We start from the raw sequence: 20,587 nt of genomic DNA, 5'->3' as shown, positions 1-20,587 counted from the left end.
ATGTGTTATATTGGATATATGTGCTTTGTTTTTGTGGATTCAGGCCTTGTGCTTGCCTCACTCTAATCTCAGATCTCTCCTGCCTTCTGTTTAAGATGATCATTTATATCCCTTGTATCTACTGTTGAGGAACAGTGTTTTTTAATTCTTGCTATTTTTTGAAATCTATACTTAGTATAGGGTTAAACTTATGAGTATAAAGTAAACTCACTTACTCCTCATGTAGGATCTCTGTCCTTAATGTATTGTACATTGTGAATTAATGCTATAACTAGTACTCAAACAGTATTTTACACTTTGTGTTTCTGTATGGGTGCAAACTGTTGAAATCTTTACTTAATATATGCTAAATTGATCTTCTGTATATAAAGATAATTAAAAATGAATCTTGATGTGAATAGAAAAAGAGAGGGAGTGGGAGAGGGGAGGGTTGCGGGTAGGAGGGAAGTTATGAGGGGGGAAAGCCATTGTAATCCATAAGCTGTACTTTGGAAATTTCTATTCATTAAATAAAAGTTTAAAAAAATAAACTGAAAGTAGATCATTGTAGAAAGTAAGAAAGAAAATAAAAGAAGAAGGAGGAGGAAGGGTGGGAGCTTGGGCAGGAGAGAGGGTAAGATGAAAAATATCGCTATGTTCTCAAATCTGTGTATATAAATTGCATGAAATTTGTTTACCTTTAAAAAATTACAAAAGGAAAAAATCTGGCCTGTCACAAATCATAGTTTTTTTGTTTCAGTTACCTGCATATTGTTGAGCTGCTCTCCACTCTGAAAGAAAATCAAGATGAAAAAGAGGGTCAGAAAACTGAGTCACTTACTTAGGAAATGTTAAGGGAGGCTTGAAGGACATCCAGAGATTCAATAACCCTATTTCCACAGCTTGTTTGGACCCAGACTGCTTGGTGTCCACCATATTTTCTCAGGTATTTGGGTTTGTGTTGGGGTCTAGGTTATACCAAAGGCATGTGCATTCTGAATTTATGCTGACAAAAGCAGGAGAATGGAGTATGTGGGCAAAGAAGTCAAGCCTGTCTCTGATCAGCCAGCCTCAGTCCCCAGGAGGCACCATTGACATGGAACATGGGAACTCTGTCTTCAACATGCCCCCTTTCTGAACTTGAGCCACTCAGAGCAGACTTCTGTTTTATCATGGTCTGTTCTGCAATGGTATGATGAACAAGTCATAATAGGAAAAGCATTAGCTGATGTTTTCAGAGCTCCATAAATGTGTAACAGGACCATTTCATTCTGGTTTTATGTCCAAATAACCAGGAGAACTTTGAAAACACATAGCTCTTACATAGAATAACTTCATTCTATAAAATGTTAATTCTCCTCAAAGTCATCTATAAATTCAATGTAAAGCAACTTTGGGGTATTTTTATGGAACCTCACTAATTTATCTTAAAATTTCTATTTTTAAAAGGTTCACTAACTTTAAAAAGTAAGCAAAAATATGGGAGGAGAACTTTTATTTTCAGATATTTTAAAAGCTACAGCGGGGCTGGTGCCCTGGCTCACTTGGTTAATCCTCTGCCTGCAGCACTGGCATCCCATATGGGCTCCGGGTTCTAGTCTTGGCTGCTCCTCTTTCAGTCAAGCTCTCTGCTGTGTCCTGGGAGGGCAGTGGAGGATGGCCCAAGTGCTTGGGCCCCTGCACCCATGTGGGAGACCAGGAAGAAGCACCTGGCTCCTGGCTTCAGATCAGTGCAGCGCCAGTGGTAGCAGCCATTTGGGGAGTGAACTAACGGAAGGAAGACCTTTCTCTCTGTCTCTCTCTGTCTCTCTCACTGTCTATAACTCTACCTGTCAAATAAAAAAAAGCCACAGCAGAAAAAAACAATGAGGTAGACCCATCTAGATATGCACTGAAGGTGAATCCCATATCAATGGGGAAATCATGGATGGTGTAGTAAATCACGTTATGGAAACTGTATGGATAAAAATCACTGGATTTTCACTTAAAACACAGAAAACGGAGAATTCTAAGATTAGAGGCTTACTCATAAAACATATAAAATTAATAGAAGGGGAGAAATCCAAGAAGGCTAACTAGAGAAACTCTGCACTCATCTCTGCCACAGAGCAGAATCAGAAGAACAAAGGCCACATTTCCAGGAGAATAATTGAAGGAAGACTTCAGGAACAAAGTGACAAAACCCTTAATGGCACAGAGACTCAAAAATTCAGCAGAGAGGAACAAAGCACACTGAAACTCCTACCTTTGCTTCCCAGCCAGGGGAACTTCACCTTGCTTGTAAGAGATATGCAGGGAAGCTCAATGACTCCCACTATTCATGCAGACTCTGAGGCCCACCTACAGAAGTCCAAAGTCCTCACTGGCTTTCAGTCCAGTCTAGTAAGCTAGTGGGGGGGAAGGTCCCAGTGGCTCCTTTGCTCCAATAAGAAACCCCAAAGGAAAGAACATTTCCTCCTCCCTCCCAAGGCCCCAGACCCAGTATCTATGGCAGTTGCTGGTAAAGCCCATTTTATCTAAGGAACAGTAGGCAACCCCATCATCATGAGAAGCCCCTGGAAGTAGTGCTTTTCACAGGTTCCTGTGCCTCCTACTGCTGCAGGATTGCTGGACACAAGGCCCACAAGCCATACTTTCCTGCTTTATGTAATTTAGGGGAGTTCCTCTCCATTGTTGGGGCTTGGCAGCAGCAGGAATCTATACAACAGGCCCTAGTGGCCAGACCAGAGGAAGGTCCCTTCTGCTGCTCTAAACTCAGGGCACCAGGTGGCCAGGTCACAAACCCCAGACTCATCCTAGTATATCCCTTGGGACCTGAGGTTGGTCCCCACTATTTACTGCAACTCTGGGACTGTGGCTCTTGGTGTTACAATTTCCTGAGAATTGTACTCACTGGTAAGACTGGAAGGGCTTTATTTGTATTTCTCTGCTTCAAGATTACAGCTGCCAGTCGACAATTCACAGCATAACTTGATCTTGCCCCAGAGAACTGGGGAAGAAACTTACCACATACTGCAGCTCTGGGATTGTCTATCTTTGTTTTATAAACCCCATAGATATCTATACTTTTCCATGGGTCCTGGGGAAGAGTGGCCTATCTGCATTCTTCCAGGCCAGATCCATGTCTAGCAGTGCATAATCTGTAGTATAACTGGCACCAGAACTGTGTGATGTAGGTAAAAAACCCACTGAATCCTGAAGCTCTGGGTCTGTGACTATTGGTTCTATAATTCCCAGGGAAATTTGAGTGCAAAGTTTGAGGAAGGGACTATCTGCATTTCACTGCTCCAAGTCTACACCTGCTAGGCACAGTACCAGCATAATCTGCAATGACACACTCGGAACTGGCTAAGGTTCCCTCTGAGTTTTACAGATATGGGACTGTGACTATTGGAGGCATATTTCATAGTCACCTGAGTTCATTTCAGTATATCGGGGTAGGGCTCTATCTATATTCCACTGTTCTAGACCACTCTTGGTAGTAAGTAATCCCCAGCAAAACCTGTGCTCAACTGATGGCATCTGGGGAAGGTCTGAAATGCTTCCTGCAATTCTTGGACCATGACTGTTGGTTTTATGAGTATCAGGACTTATAGTTTGGGAACTGGAAAAGGCCCGTACATTATGTTCCTGAAGGCCCATGGCTATAAATGCATAATCCACAGCATAACAGCATAACCTGATTTTTATATGGAACCATGGCAAGTACATTTCCTATCATTCAGTTCTGTGTCTGAAGGTAATGGATTCCTCAGTGTTACCACCTTGCTAAGGAACCTGAGGAATAACCTGTCTGAGTTCCATACCTGCCAGAACACAATCCAATCCACAACATAATGTGTACTTATTCTGTGGCACTCATAAAAATACCCTTCATATCACCTAGTTCTGGGACTGAGGTTTATGGGAAATAAGCCCCATTATCAACTGTGCTCACACTGAAGAACTTGGGAAAGATCCCCACTTACTAAAGTTCTAGGATCATAGCTATTGGTGCCACAAACTCCCAAATCATTCATGTTTTCCTGTTGGGATGCATGAATAGTCCTCTCTGTGTACCACAGCAAAAGGGACGTGACTTCTGCTATTACAAACCCCACTGTGACTGACACTCAAGTATCAAGGTCTGAAAAAACACACTTTTGGAGACCCATGTCCACTTAAAATTCACACAGACACTCCATGAACTGCTTTCCACCAAATAAATGTGGAACGTAGAGATACTGGGTGACATTGGTTACTTCTCAAAAAAAATCACTTGTGAGCCGGCGCCGTGGCTCAATAGGCTAATCCTCCACCTTGCGGCGCCGGCACACCGGGTTCTAGTCCCGGTTGGGGCGCCGGATTCTGTCCCGGTTGCCCCTCTTCCAGGCCAGCTCTCTGCTATGGCCAGGGAGTGCAGTGGAGGATGGCCCAGGTGCTTGGGCCCTGCACCCCATGGGAGACCAGGAAAAGCACCTGGATCCTGGCTCCTGCCATCGGATCAGCGCGGTGCGCCGGCTGCAGCGGCGGCCATTGGAGGGTGATCCAACGGCAAAGGAAGACCTTTCTCTCTCTGTCTCTCTCTCTCACTGTCCACTCTGCCTGTCAAAAAAAAAAAATCACTTGTGGTATCACCTAAAACCAAAGCCAAGGAAACTACTGAAGGAACAAGATGCATCCCATCTGAACAAACTGTCTTCCAATGAAAGCTAATGAATAAAGAAAGAACAGCTACATAAATGTTCTGATAACAATATAAAGACACAGGAAACATGAAGATGAAAAGAAGCATGATATATCCAAAGTAACACAATAATTCTCCAGAAATAGACCTTGATTTGAAGGAAATCTATGAAATGCATGAAAAATAATTCAAATAATTCTCCCAAGAAATTATGGGACATGTATTCGATGGAATACTATACAGCAGTAAAAAACAACGAAATCCAGTCATTTGCAACAAAATGGAGGACTCTGGAACACATCATGCTGAGTGAAATAAGCCAGTCCCAAAGGGACAAATATCATATGTTCTCCCTGATCGGTGACAACTAACTGAGCACCAAAAAGGAAACCTGTTGAAGTGAAAGGGACAATATGAGAAACAGTGACTTGATCAGCCATTGTCCTGACTGTTGATGAACAACTTAATACTTTATCCCTTTTAGTATTTTTTTGGTCCTACTTAATACTATTGGTTGAACTCTGTAATTAACACACAATTATTCTTAGGTATTAAATTTAAGTGAAAAGTGATCTCTGTTAAATATAAGAGTTGGAATAAGAGAGGGAGGAGATGTACAATTTGGGACATGCTAAAGCTTACTTGCCCCAAACGGTAGAGTTAGAAATGTGCTAGGGGATTCTAATTCAATCCCATCAAGGTGACATGTACCAATGCCATCTCACTAGTCCAAGTGATCAATTTCAGTTCACAGTTGATCATACTGATAGGTCTAAGAGTCAAAGAGATTACATAAACAAGACTAGTGTCAGCTAATACTATCTGATAGAATTAAGAAGGAGAGAATGATCCAACATGGGAAGCAGAATGCACAGCAGACTTATAGAATGGCAGATGTCCTAAACAGCACTCTGGCCTCAGAATTAGCCCTTAAGGCATTTGGATCTGGCTGAAGAGCCCATGAGAGTATTTTAGGCAAGGAAAGCCAAGACACTCTGGCAAAAAAAAGCCTAAATGAAAGATCTCTGCAAGTGAGATCCCAGTGGAAAGAATGGGTCATCAAAGAAGGAGGTACCTTTCTCTGAAGGGAGGAGAGAACTTCCACTTTGACTAGGACCTTGTCTAAGTAAGATCAGAGTCAGCGAACTCAAAAGGCTTCCATAGCCTTGGCAACTCATGACAAGAGCCTAGGGTGATCACTGATGCCATAAACAAGAGTGTCAAATTGTTAAGTCAACAACAGGAGTCACTGTGCACTTACTCCTCATGTAAGATCTCTGTCCTCAATGTGTTGTACAATGTGAATTAACACTATAACTAGTAATGAAACAATATTTTACACTTTATGTTCTGTGTGAGTGAAAACTGATGAAATCTTTACTTAATTTATACTAAATTGATCTTCTGTATATAAAGAGAATTGAAAATGAATCTTGATGTGAATGGAAGGGGAGAGGGAGTGGGAGTTGAGAGGGTTTCAGGTGGGAGGGAAGTTATGTGGGGAAAAAGCCACTGTAATCCATAAACTGTACTTTGGAAATTTATATTTATTAAATAAAAGTTAAAAAAGGTATTCAGGTATACTTAATGTAAATTTACCACAAAAACTTTTGATATAGGAATCTCAAAAGGCACCAGCCAGACTCAATGAAAAAAGACATTCTTCAAAGCAAATAATAACAAAATTCTCAAAAGTTAAAAGGAGAAATCCTAATAACAATCAGAGTAACTTCAAGCTATCAAAAATCTGCTAGACCCACAGCAGACTTCTCAGAAGAAACTCTATGGGCCAGGAGACAATGGGATGACATAGTTAAGGTCTTGATAGAAAAACTTTAGACCAAGAGCATTCTATCCAGTGAAGTTCTCCTTTAGAATATGGAGAAATTAAATTTCTCCCAGGCAAGCAAAAATGGAGTAATTCATCACTACCAGATTATCTTTACAAGAAGTCCTACATCACAAAGAAAAAGATCATAAAAGTCACCATGAAAATACACTATTGTATAAAATTCACTAACAGAGGAGATACAGAAAAAGAAAAAAAGTGAATCAATCTTACCATGAAGAAACTACCAAAACACAAAGATAAATAACAAGATAGACAGAAAGAATTAAAAAAAATAACTAGCAAGCAATCAACAAAATCACAGGAATTAGTTCTTGTCAATATTAACCTATTATGTAGATTAATTACATTTGTATACCTTAAATAAAAGATTTCTAGGCAAACAAAATGTTGTTAGATCCAAAAGTGAGATATAATCCAAAGTAAAAATAGTAGGGGATTTCAATACCCCAGTATCATCAATAGACAGATCATACAGACAGAAAATCAATAAAGATGCATCAAAGTTGAGCTATATTATAGAGCAAGTGGACCCAAGAGACATTTACCTAACATTCACCAAGCAAATATAGAGTGTGTCCTTTTCACCAATACATGGAACATTACATCACAAATAAAATCTCAGTAAATAAACTAAAAAAGAAATCATAACATGTATCTTTTCAGGTCACGTAGGAACAACAAAAAGAACAATAGTAAATTTGGAAATACATGGAAATTTAACAACATGCTCTTTAAAGAAAGAAAAAGCAAATAACGTAGTTCCATGAAGCAAATTAAAATGAAAACACAACCTAGCAAAATCTGTGGATACAGGAAAAGATTAAAGAAGAAAGTTAATAGCAGTAAGTACACACATTTAAAAATAAAAATAGTGGCCAGTGTTATGGTGAGGCGGATAAAACCATTGCCTGTGACACCAGCATCCCATATGTGCACTGGTTCAAGACCCAGCTGATTCACTTTTGATACAGCTCCCCAATAATGTGCCTAGGAAAGCATCAGAAGATGACCTGCACTCAAGAGTGAGACCCGGAAGAAGCTCTTGATTCCTGACTTCAGTCTGTCCCAGCCCCGGTGGTTGTGACCATCTGGGGAATGAACCAGTGAGTGGAAGGTCTCTCTCTCTCTCTCTCTCTCTAACTCTGACTTGCAAATAAATAAATTTTAAATAAAATAAAATATTTATTAATAAAATTATTATTTTATAAATAATTATTTTTTCACCTCAAGAAATTAGAAAAGAACAAATCAAACCTCCAAATTAATAAGAGGCAAGAAATAATAAAGGGCAGAACAGAAATAAGTAAAATTGAAACTAAAATGAAATAGTCAAAAAGGTCAACAAAATGAAAATTAGTTTTGAAAAATGAAATAGACAAACTTTAGCTAAACTAAGAAGAAAAGTGAAAAAACTCAAATAAAATTAGGTTTTAAAAGGTAGACATTACAGCTGACACAGAAAAATACAAAGGACCGTAAAAATCTATGGAGTTCGGCATTGTAGCATAGTGGGTAAAGCTGCTGCTTGCAATGCTGGGACACCTTTTGGGAGTAATTTTGAGTCCCAGCTGCTCCACTTCCAATACATCCTCTTGCTAATGTGCCTGGGACAGCAGCAGAAGATGGCCTGAGTACTTGGGCCCCTGTGCTCATGTGGGAGAATTGGAAGAAGCTCCTAACTCCTGGCTTCACCCTAGCCCAGTGGATGAATGATCTCTCTCTCTCTCTCTCTCTCTCTCTCTCTCTCTCTCTCTGTCTCTTCCTCTTTCTCTGTAACTGTACCTTTCAAATAAATAATAAAATAAATCTTTAAAAAAAGAAACTACTATGGAAAGCTTTATTATAAAAATTTGGAAAGCCTTGAGGAAATGAATAAATTCCTGGGGTTTGGGTTTGGCACAGTGACTAAGGCTGCTGCCTGTAGTGTTGGCATCCCATATGAGTGCCAGTTCTAGTCCCAGCTGCTCCACTTCCAGTGCAGCTCCTACTAAAGTACAAGAGAAAGCAGCAGATGATGGCATAATTTTTTGTGTTCCAGGCTCCTGGCATTGGCATGGCATAGTTCAGCCCTGGCTATTGTGGTCAGTTGAGGAGTAGACCAGCAGATGGAGAGTGTCCATCTCTCTGTCTAGCCTTCTCTCTCTGTAACTCTTCCTTACACACATACATACATAAATCTTTTAAAAATGAATAAATTATTGAATATATGCAGCCTACCAAGATTAAATCAGAAGAATATAGAAAATCTAAGCAAACTCATCACCAGTAATGAGATTGCGTCAATCACCAAAAGCTGTAACCTAAAAAAAAAGTTCAGGATCTGATAAATTTAAACTAAATTCTGTAGAATATTTAATGCAGAAAATTTAATGCAGAAATAACTCCAATACTTTTCAAGCTATTTTTAAAAACATGAAAATAATGAAATTCTTCCTGTCTCTTTTTATGAGATTAGAATTACTCTGATATCAAAATCAAAGATACAATACAAAAAGAAAATTACAGACTAATATCCTTGATGATCATATATGCAAATATTCTCAAAATATTAGCAAATCCAATCTAATACTATTCAAAAGATCATACTACATGCAAGTGGGATTTATCTCAGATATCCAAGGATGGTTCAACAGTCACAAATTAGTAAGCTTAATAGATCACATTAACAGATAATTTCAATACGCAGAGAAAAAGCACTTAATAAGATTTGGTATCTCTTCATGATAAACACTCTCAACAAATTAGGTATCCAAGAAACCCACTTTTCTACACTTCTTAAATATAATTTGTTGTATTTTTATCAAGAACAATTAAGGAAGAGGAATAAATAAATGGCATGGAAATTGGCAAAGAGGAAGTCAAAATATCCATGTTTGCAGATGACATAACTTTATACCTAGAAAAATCAAAATGCTTAATTAAAAAGATGTTAAAATTGATAATTCATTTCAGAAAGGTTTCAGGATGCAAAATCAGCATACAAAAATTGGTATCATTTTATATACTAATGATAATCTTACTTAAAGTGAAAATGATCTATTCACAATAGATACAAAGAAAAATATTTAGAGATAATTATAACCAAAAAGTGAAAAATCTGTACAATGGAAATTATAAAATGCTGGTAAAAAGAAATCAACAGGAGCACAAGAAAATGGGTTGAAAAACCAATATTACTAAATGCCCATACTACCCAAAGTAACCTACAAATTAAATGTCACCTCCATCTCAACAACAATAGCATTCTTTAAGAACTAGAAAAATTATTCTCAAATTCATAGAGTTACAAAAGACTTAGGATAGCCAATGCAATCTTAAGCAAAAATGATAAACTAGAAGTATCACAATACCTGAGTTCAAAGCATACTACCAAGCTATCATAATTCAAGCAGCATTATACTGGCACAAAATTCAATACATACACCAATGTAGCACAGTGGAACACCTAGACATTAATCTATTGACATACAGTCAATAGATCTTTGACAAAGGTGCAAAGAACATATATTGGACAAAGGATAGTCTTTTAAACAAATGGTGCTGGCAAAATGGGATATGCAGATGTAAAAGAATGAAATGAGCTATCAACTTTTAACCATATATAAAATCAACTCAAGGTGGATCAAAACTTACGAGATCTAAAACTATGAGAGTATTACAGGCATGGAAAGCCAAAACACTCTAGCCAAAAAAAAAAAAAAAAACCTTACATGAAAGATCTCTGTGAATGAGATCCCAGTGAAAAGAATGGGTCATCAAAGAAGGAGGTACCTTTCTCTGAAGGGAGGAGAGAACTTCCACTCTGACTATGACATTGTCTAAATATGATCAGAGTTGGTGAACTCAAAAGGCTTCCATAGCCTTGGAAACTCATGACTAGAGCCTAGGGAGATTTCTGATGCCATAAACAAGAGTGTCAATTTGTTAAGTCAACAACAGGAGTCACTGTGCACTTACTCCTCATGTAGGATCTCTGTCCTTAATGTGCTGTACAGTGTGATTTAATGCTATAACTAGTACTCAAACAGTATATTTCACTTTGTGTTTCTATGTAGGTGCAAACTGTTGAAATCTTCACTTAATATATGCTCAACTGATCTTCTGTATATAAAGAGAATTGAAAATGAATCTTGATGTGAATGGAAGGGGGAGGGAGAGGGAAAGGGGAGGGTTGCGGGTGGGAGGGAAATTATGGGGGGGAAGCCATTGTAATTCATGAGCTGTACTTTGGAAATTTATATTCATTAAATAAAAGTTAAAAAAAAACAATTTAAGACATGTGTAAGTAACGATGTTTTGATAAGACCCCAAAATGAAGGCAATCAAAGCAAAATTAGACAAATGGAATTATGTAAAACTCAGAAGCTGTGAACAGCGAAGTTATCAATCAACAGAGTGAGGAGACATTCAACAGAAAGGGAGAAAATATTTGCAAGCTACTTCTCTGACAAACAATTGATTAACACTCAAATATATCAGCAGCTCAAAAAGTCAACAACAACAAAGCAATGAATCTAGTTAAGAACGGAGAAAGGACTTGAATAGATATTTCTCCAAAGAAGTACAAGTGGCCAACAAATACAAGAAAAATACTTAATACCACTATTCAAGAACGAAATTCAAATCAAAACCACAGTGATATTAACAACACTCCTGTCTGTTAATAAAAGAAAGAAAAACAAATGCTCATGAAGGTGTAGAGAAAAAATTATTATACACAGTTTATAGGAAGATAAATTAGTACAGACACTATTGAAAACCATACAGATATTTCTTAAAAATCTAGAGGCAGAACTTTCATATAATCCCACAATCTCATTACTGGCTGCATATCAAAAAGGTGTGATACAGTTATATTAAAGAGATATCTTTTCCAGCATTTGCATTGCAAAAACTATTTATAATAGACAAGATATGGCATCAACATGGAGTCCATTATCACAGTAATGCATAAAGAAAAATATTAAATACATATATATGTATGTATAATGCAATATTATTCAGTCATATAAAGAATAAAATCCTGCAAAGTTCCAAGATGATAGAGTACAGAAGGTGCTTGCTGATTTAGTCCAGAAGATACTTTATAAAAAGTGGAGAGAATGCAGTCTCAGGAACAGTTAAGGAGAAAATGGCAGAGGAAACTCTATGCAAATTAGATGGACATAGTGGATCTACGGAGAGGGCATGGGTGTCCACAACACAAGACTCCAGTAACTGAGAGCCTATGCACCAGCGTTAGAAAGTGAGGTGACACCAGACAGCAGCAGCCAAAGCTGCTGGTGATAAAGCTGTAGGAAGATCCCCATGGGGGGTAGTGTACCTGCCAAACTAGAGGAGAAAATTTAAAAAAAAAAAAGGAGGGACAAATTTTTCTCTCCCCAATCACTTTTCAATGGTATCCTGTAACAAGCCAATAGAGTGAGCACCATTTTGGAAATATGTAACAGCTGTGCCAGCTTGTGTCCATGCCCAGCAACCAGTTGAGTAGAGATTCCTGACTCCAGTAGGGAGAACTAACAGGGGGGTTGGGAGCTCATGAATGTGGGAGGCTTCTGTGCTGAGATTGTGAAAAAAACTGAGGCTGTGTGGGAGGACTCACCATGTGGTTGGGATTTTGGGCAGTCACTGTGGGAGACTTCACATGCTCAGGGCTTCCTGGTTGCCTGGTGAAGGACATTTCTGGGGAATCTGAACTTACACTGAGGACTACACAGATCCTTTTTGTGGTTCTTGGGGCAGAGAAGACAAATATATTCACTGGGACTAGCTATCAGGCACTGGTCTCCTTTGAGGAGAGGAGCTAAGCTGAGCAGAATAAACTTCCCTTCTGATTTAAAAAAAAAGGAGATTTACCTTGCCAAACCTGGATGTGTCACCTTTGACACGCCCTTCACCCTGGATAACTGAATAGAGCTCCCTGGCTACACCCACTACAAGCCTCAAGATATTCACTGAAAGCAGACACTCCACTTATCTACAGAGTAAAAGTAAAAACATAAGAGCCACCACAGTAAATAAATAAATAAATAAATAAACAAAAAACAAAACACAAAGAAGAAACCAGTACTTCCACAAATGCCAAACAACAAATATACCAATTCAAGAAACAGAATAAGGACAGAATGACCACCCCAAAGAACACAACACTTCAATACTAGATTGTGAAGATAATGAAATGGAAGAAATACAAGAAATGGAATTCAAAAAATTGATCATAAGATTACATAGAAGTAATCAGAAGCAAATGCATGAACTACTCAGTGGGCTTCCATAGCCTTGGCAGCTCATGACAAGAGCCTAGGGTGATTACTGATGCCGTAAACAAGAGTGTCAACTTGTTAAGTCAACAACAGGAGTCACTGTGCACTTACTCCTCATGTAGGATCTTTGGCCTTAGTGTGCTGTACATTGAGATTTAATGCTATAACTAGTACTCAAACAGTATTTTTCACTTTATGTTTCTGTGTGGCAGCAAACTGTTGAAATCTTTACTTAATGTATGCTAAACTGATCTTCTGTATATAAAGAGAATTGAAAATGAATCTTGATGTGAATGGAAGGGGGAGGGAGTGGGAAAGGGGAGGGTTGCGGGTGGGAGGGATGTTATGGTGGGGGAAGCCATTGTAATCCATAAGCTGTACTTTGGAAATTTATATTCATTAAATAAAAGTTAAAAAAAATACACAAAGGCTAAAAGACAATTTCCCCCCATGAAATTGAGATCATAAAGGGAAATCAAAATGAAATGAATTCAATAGAACCATTAAAAATGCAATGTGAAGCCTTAACAACAGAATCAGTGGAACAGAAGAAAGAACATTGGATTTAGAAGACAAAGCACAAGGGGCTGGTGCCATGGCTCACTTGGCTAATCCTAGCCTGCAGTGCCGGCATCCCATATGGGCGCTGGGTTCTAGTCCTGGTTGCTCCACATCCAGTCCAGCTCTCTACTGTGGCCCAGGAGGGCAGTGGAGGATGGCCCAAGTGCTTGGGTGCCTGCACCTGAGTGAGAGACCAGGAAGAAGCACCTGGCTTCTGGCTTGAGATCAGCGTAGCGCCAGCTGGCCATTTATGGGGTGAACCAATGGAAGGAAGACCTTTATCGCTGTCTCTCTCTCACTGTCTATCTCTATCTGTCAAAAAAAAGAAGACAAAGCACAAGAAATTAGAAATTATACAGTCAAACCAAAAGCAACAAGAAATTAGAAAACTGAAAAACACCGTTGGGAATCTACAGAATACTATCAGATGACCCAAAATATGTGTTCTAGGAATACCTGAAGACATGGAAAAAGAGAAAGTATTAGAAGGAGTATTTAGTAAAATAATAACAAAAAACTTCCTTATTTTGGAGAAAGAAAGGGACATCAAGTACAGAAAAACATAGAACATCTTTACACTGTAATCAAATGCACCACAGTAAAACATAAAGAATAGATTCTTTTTCTTTTTTTGTTTTGTTTTTTGACAGGCAGAGTGGACAGTGAGAGAGAGAGACAGAGAGAAAGGTCTTCCTTTTTCCGTTGGTTCATCCCTCAATGGCCGCTGTGGCTGGCGCACTATGCTGATCCGAAGCCAGGAGCCAGGTGCTTCTCGTGGTCTCCCATGTGGGTGCAGGGCCCAAGCACTTGGGCCATCCTCCACTGCACTCCCTGGCCACAGCAGAGAGCTGGCCTGGAAGAGGGGCAACCGGGACAGAATCCGGAGCCCCGATCGGGACTAGAACCCGGTGTGCCGGCACCGCAAGGCGGAGGATTAGCCTAGTGAGCCGCGGCGCCGGCCAAGAATAGGTTCTAAAATGTACATGAAAGAAGTGCTAGATTACTTTCTTTTTTTTTTTAATCTTTTATTTAATGAATATAAATTTCCAAAGTACGACTCATGGGTTACAATGGCTTCCCCCCCCTACCGTCCCTCCCACCCACAACCCTCCCCTTTCCCACTCCCTCTCCCCTTCCATTCACATCAAGATTCATTTTCGATTCTCTTAATATACAGAAGATCAGCTTAGTATACCTTAAGTAAGGATTTCAACAGTTTGCTCCCACACAGAAACATAAAGTGAAAAATAATAGATGATTTTTTTTTAAATCATGATGAAATCAGATCAGACCTATTGTCATGTTTAATCCCAGTGAGAGTCAAGTTGGGAGTTGATAATTTCTTTTTTTTTTTTTTACAGAAGATCAGTTTAGTGTACATTAAGTAAAGATTTCAATCGTTTGCACCCCCATAGAAACACAAAGTGAAATATACTGTTTGAGTACTCGTTATAGCATTAAGCCTCAGTGTACAGCACATTAAGGACAGAGATCCTACATGAGGAGTAAGTGCACAGTGACTCCTGTTGTTGACTTTACAAATTGACACTCCTGTTTATGGCATCAATAATCTCCCTATGCACCAGTCATGAGTTTCCAAGGCTATGGAAGCCCCTTGAGTTCTCCGACTCTTATCTTGTTTAGACAAGGTCATAGTCAAAGTGGAGGTTCTCTCCTCCCTTCAGAGAAAGGCACCTCCCTCTTTGAAGACCTGTTCTTTCCACTGGGATCTCACTCACAGAGATCTTTTTGCCAGAGTGCCTTGGCTTCCCATGCCTGAAATACTCTCATGGGCTTTTCAGCCAGATCCGAGTGCCTTTAGGGCTGATTCTGAGGCCAGAGTGTGATTTAGGACATCCGCCATTCTATGAGTCTGCTGAGTATCTCACTTCCCATGTTGGATCACTCTGCCCTTTATTTATTCTATCGGTTAGTGTTAGCAGATACTAGACTTGTTTATGTGCTCCCTTTGACTCTTAGTCCTTTCATTATGATCAATTGTGAACTGAAATTGATCACTTGGAATAGTGAGATGGCATTGGCACATGCCACCTTGATGGGATTGAATTGGAATCCCCTGGTATGTTTCCAACTCTACCAATTGGAGCAAGTCAGCCCGAGCATGCCCCAAATTATACATCTCTTCCCTCTCTTATTCCCACTTTTATGTTTAACAGGGATCACATTTCAGTTAATTTTCAACACTTAAGAATAACTGTGTGATAATTACAGAATTAAACCAGTCATATTAAGTAGAACAGACAAAAAAAAATACTATGAGGGATAATATATTAAGTTGTCCATTAGCAGTCAGGGCTATGCTGATCAAGTCACCATTTCCCATAGTGTCCATTTCACTTCAGGAGGTTTCCTTTTTGGTGTTCAGTCAGTTGTCACTGATCAGGGAGAACATATGGTATTTGTCCCTTTGGGACTGGCTTACTTCACTGCTAGATTACTTTCAAAATATCTCCAATTAGACTCATAAAGTGATTGCTGTTAAATATAAGAGTGGGAATAAGAGAGGGAAGAGATGTGCAATTCGGGACATGCTCAAGCTGACTTACCTCAAACGGTAGAGTTAGAAACATACCAGGGGATTCCAATTCAATCCCACCAAGGTGGCATGTACCAATGCCATCTCACTAGTCCCAGTGATCAATTTCTGTTCACAATTGATCATAATGATAGGACTAGACTCATAGCAGACTTTTCATCAGAAACCCTACAGGCTAGGAGAGAATGGTAAGATATATGCTAAGTCTTATAAGAAAAAAACTGAACCCAGAATATTGTACCCTGCAAAGCTCTCATTTATGAATGAAGGGGAAATAAAGACCTTCCATAAAAAACAGAAATCGGATTTGTCACCACCCATCCAGCTCTACAAAACATGCTTAAGGATGTGCTGCACACAGGAAACATAGTAATCACTACAAAGGAAGGTAAAGGAAGAAAATATCCCAGTAAAAGTACAAAGTAAATCCAAAGGAAAATGAAGAACATTTTTGGAAAAATGGCAGGACAAAGTCATTACTTTAAATAGTTATCTTGAGTGTAAATGAACTCAATTCTCCAGTTAAAAGATATAGACTGGCTGAATGGATTAAAAAACAAAACCCATCTATTTGTTGCCTACAAGAAATACTTCTCACTAACAAAGATGCATGCAGACTAAAAGGGTAGAAAGATATTCCATGCTGACATAAACCAAAAAAGAGCTGGTGTAGCTGTCCTAATATCAGACAAAAGACTATAACACAAAAACTGTTAAAAGAGACAAAGAAGGGCACTATATAATGATTAAGAATCAATTCAACAGGAAGATGTAGCTATTATAAATGCATAGGTACCTAATTACAGGGCACCTGGCTATTTAAAAGAAATGTTAATGGATTTAAAGGGAGACATAAACTCTAATAAAGTAGTACTGGGGTATTCAATACTCCACTTTCAGCAATGAACAGATCAACCAAACAGAAAATCAACAAGGAAAGAGTAGATTTAATTGACATGAAACACCGAATAGACCTAACAGATGTCTACAGAACTTTTCATCCTACAGTTGAAGAAAACACATTCTTCTCAGAAGTGCATGGATCTTTCTCTAGAATTGACCATAAACTAGGCCATAAACCAAGTCTCAGCAATTTCAAAAGAATTGAAATTATACCATGAATATTCTTGAGAAAGCATTTGATACAATAATATACCCTTTCATGATGAAAACTCTAAGCAAATTGAGTATAGAAGGAACATTCCTCAACACAGTCAAGATAATTTATGACAAGCCCACAGCCAGCAACATATTGGATGGAGAAAAGTTGGAAGCATTCCCACTGATATCTGGTACCAGACAGGGATGCACATTTACCACTGTTATTCAATACAGTCCTAGACGTTTTAGCCAGAGTCATTATGCAAAGAAAGTTAATTGAAGTTATGCAAATTGGGAAGGAGGAAGTCAAACTATCCCTATTTGCAGATGACATAATTCTACATAGAGGGAATCAAAAAGACTCCACTAAGGGACTATTGGAACTCATAAGAGTTTGGTAAAGTATCAGGATATAGAGTCAACACACAAAAATCAACAGCCTTTGTATACACAGACAATGCCAAGGCTAAGATTGAGCTTCTAAAATCAATCCCATTCACAATAGCTGCCAAAAATCAAATACCTTGGAATAAATTTAGGCAAGGATGTCAAAGATGTCTACGATGAAAATTACAAACATTAGCAAAAGAAACAGGAAAAGAAAAGATAATGGAAAAATCTTCCATGTTCTTCGTTTTTAAGAATCATTATCATCAAAAATGTTCATTCTTCCAAAAGCAATTTACAGATTCAATGTGATACCAAGCAAAATACAAAAAACATTCTACTCAGATTTTAAAAAATGATACTGCAATTCATATGGAGGCACAGGAGACCTCGAATAGCTAAAGCAATCTCGTACAACAAAAAGGAAGCTGGAGGCATCACAATACAAGATTTCTAGACATACTACAAGGCAGTTATAATCAAAACAACCTGGTGCTGCTACAAAAATAATGGGATAGACAACGGAACAGAATAAAAACACCAGAAATCAATCCAAACAATTACAACCAACTTATATTTGATCAAGGAGCTAATACCTATCCGTGGAGCAAAGACAGTCTCTTCAACAAATGGTGCTGGGAAAACTGGATTTCCACATGCAGAAGTGTGAAGCAAGACCCCTACCTTACACCTTACACAAAAATCCACTCAACATGGATTAAAGATCTAAATCTCAACATGGCACTATCAAATTATTAGAGAACATTGGGGAAACCCTGCAGGACATTATCATAGGCAAAGACTTCTTGGAAAAGACCCCAGAGGCACAAGCAATGAAAGCCAAAATTAACAAATGGAATTAAGTCAAATTGAGAAGTTTCTGTATGGAAACAGAAACACTCAGGAAACTGTAGAGGCAACTGAAGGATTGGGAGAAATTATTTGAAAACTATGCATCTCATAAAAGATTAATAAGCAGAATGTACCAAGAAATCAACAAAATCTGAGCAACAAAACAAACACCCCAATTAAGAGTTAAGGACTTAAATGGACATTTTTCAAAAGAGGAACTCGAAATAGCCAACAGACACATGAAAAAATGTTCAGGATCACTAGCTGTCATGGAAATGTGAATCAAGATCACAATAAGATTTCACCTCACCCCAGTTAGAATGGCTTTCATACAAAAACCAACAAATAAATGCTGGCGAGGATGTGGGGAAATAGGTACCCTAATTCTCTGTTGGTGGGAATGTAAACTGGTAAACCCATTATGGAAGACTCTACACAGATACTTGAAAATTCTGAATAAAAACCTACTGTACGACCCAACCATCCCAATTCTGGGTATTTACCCAAGGGAAATGAAATCAGTAAACAAAAGATTTATCTGCACCTCCATATTTATTGCAGCTTAATTCACAACAGCTGAGACATAGAATCACCTAAATGCCCATCAATCTAAGACTGGATAAAGAAATTATGGGATATGTGCACTATGGAATACTACACAGTAGGAAAAAATGAAATCCAGTCATTTTCAATAAAATGGATGAATTTGTAAAACATTCTTAATGAAGTAAAGCAGTCCCAAAGGGAAAAGTATATGTTCTCCCTGATCTAAGAGAATTAATAGAGCATCTAAAATAAAAACAAAATCTGTAGAAATGAAATTGACATTCAAGTAGGGAAGACTTGAGTTGCATTTGTCTTGACTATTGAGGAACAGTTTCATTTTTTTGTTTCTCTCATTTTTTTCTTCATACTATTCGCTGAACTCTTAACATAGACTTAATCATATGCGTATAAAGTCATACGATAATATATTCAGTAAAAACTAAGAGTGGTAATAAGAGAGGGAAGAGGAAGTTTGTATCAGTAAAGCTGTATAGTTCTGCACACATTTCTGCAGACTTACTTCTAAGGGTAAAGTTTAAAAACTTGTCATGGGACTCCAAATCCCGTTAAACTTGTTGGGTAATATGGCATCTTAATTGTTAAAGTGATCAAATTAAGTGTTAAAGTGAACAACATATAGATAGGATTGCATTTTAAAGTGATCATATAAATAGGATGAAGTGCCTTGTAATAACAATAGATAGAATTAAAAAGGAGAGAATGTTCCAACATGGGAAACAGTCCACACAGAAGACTCATAGAATGACAATTGCTTTAAGTAGCACTCTGACCTCAGAATTAGCCCATAAGTCTTCCTGGTTTGTCTGAAAAGCCATGAGAGCATTTCAGGCATGGGAAGCCAAGACACTGTGGAAAAAAAATGTTCTACATGAAAGATCCCTGTGAGACCCCAGCAGAAAGAAGTGGTTGTCAAAGAAGAATGTGCTTTTCTCTAACAGGAGGAGAGAACTTCCACATTGCATATGGTCTTGTGCAAATACTGGCAGAGTTTGTGGATTCAAAAGGCTTACATAGCCTTAGAAGGTCATGTTAAGAGCTCAGGTGGTCACTGACATCATACATAAGAGTGTTAATTATTAAATTAACAACAGGAGTCACTGGGCACTAACTCCCCATGCAGAACCTTTGTCCTCAATGAGTAGTATTATGTGGATTTCAGTGATTTCTTCAGTACACATTATATATGTGCCTTGGAACTGTGCTATAGCCAATAAATATGTACAATTACTTTTAATTAAAAGTAAAACAGGGGACTCCAATTCAATCCCATCAAGGTGGCATGTACCAATGCCATCTCACTAGTCCCAGTGATCAATTTCTGTTCACAATTGATCATAATGATAGGACTAAGATCCAAAGGGATCACATAAACAAGAATAGTGTCTGCAAATACTAGCTGATAGAATAAAAAAGGGAGAGAATGATCCAACATGGGAAGTGAGATACACAGCAGACCCACAGAATGGCAGATGTCCTAAACAGCACTCTGGCCTCAGAATCAACCCTTAAGGAATGCGGATCCAGCTGAAAAGCCCATGAGAGTATTTCAGGCATGGAAAGCCAAGACACTATGGGGAAAAAAAAAACCTAAATGAAAGATCTCTGCAAGTGAGATCCCAGTGGAAAGAATGGGTCATCAAAGAAGGAGGTACCTTTCTCTGAAGGGAGGAGAGAACTTCCACTTTGACTATGACATTGTCTAAATATGATCAGAGTTGGTGAACTCAGGGGGCTTCCATAGCCTTGGCAGCTCATGACAAGAGCCTAGGGTGATTACTGATGCCGTAAACAAGAGTGTCAAC

General features: G+C 38.5%; 1 protein-coding gene across 8 annotated transcripts in view; it reads right to left on the bottom strand.

Moving 5' to 3' along the window:
- Positions 1–20,587, bottom strand: part of BTNL9 (butyrophilin like 9) — a 102,762-nt gene that overhangs the window by 54,886 nt on the left and 27,289 nt on the right. For 4 of the 8 annotated variants that reach the window (XM_051853899.3, XM_089312530.1, XM_089312533.1 and 1 more), the window contains one exon: positions 744–770. The exons of the other annotated variants lie outside the window; for them this stretch is intronic. In XM_051853899.3, coding sequence (XP_051709859.2) covers positions 744–770 — 27 coding nt within the window. The remainder of the gene's footprint in view (positions 1–743; positions 771–20,587) is intronic. 8 annotated transcript variants of the gene reach the window in all.

This window comes from Oryctolagus cuniculus, chromosome 14 (assembly GCF_051225735.1).
Source record: "Oryctolagus cuniculus isolate XC-2025 breed Fujian yellow rabbit chromosome 14, ASM5122573v1, whole genome shotgun sequence".
Classification (NCBI taxonomy): Eukaryota; Metazoa; Chordata; class Mammalia; order Lagomorpha; family Leporidae; genus Oryctolagus; species Oryctolagus cuniculus.
Note: the sequence above shows the minus strand (reverse complement) of the source record. Positions and strands in the feature narration are given on the sequence as shown.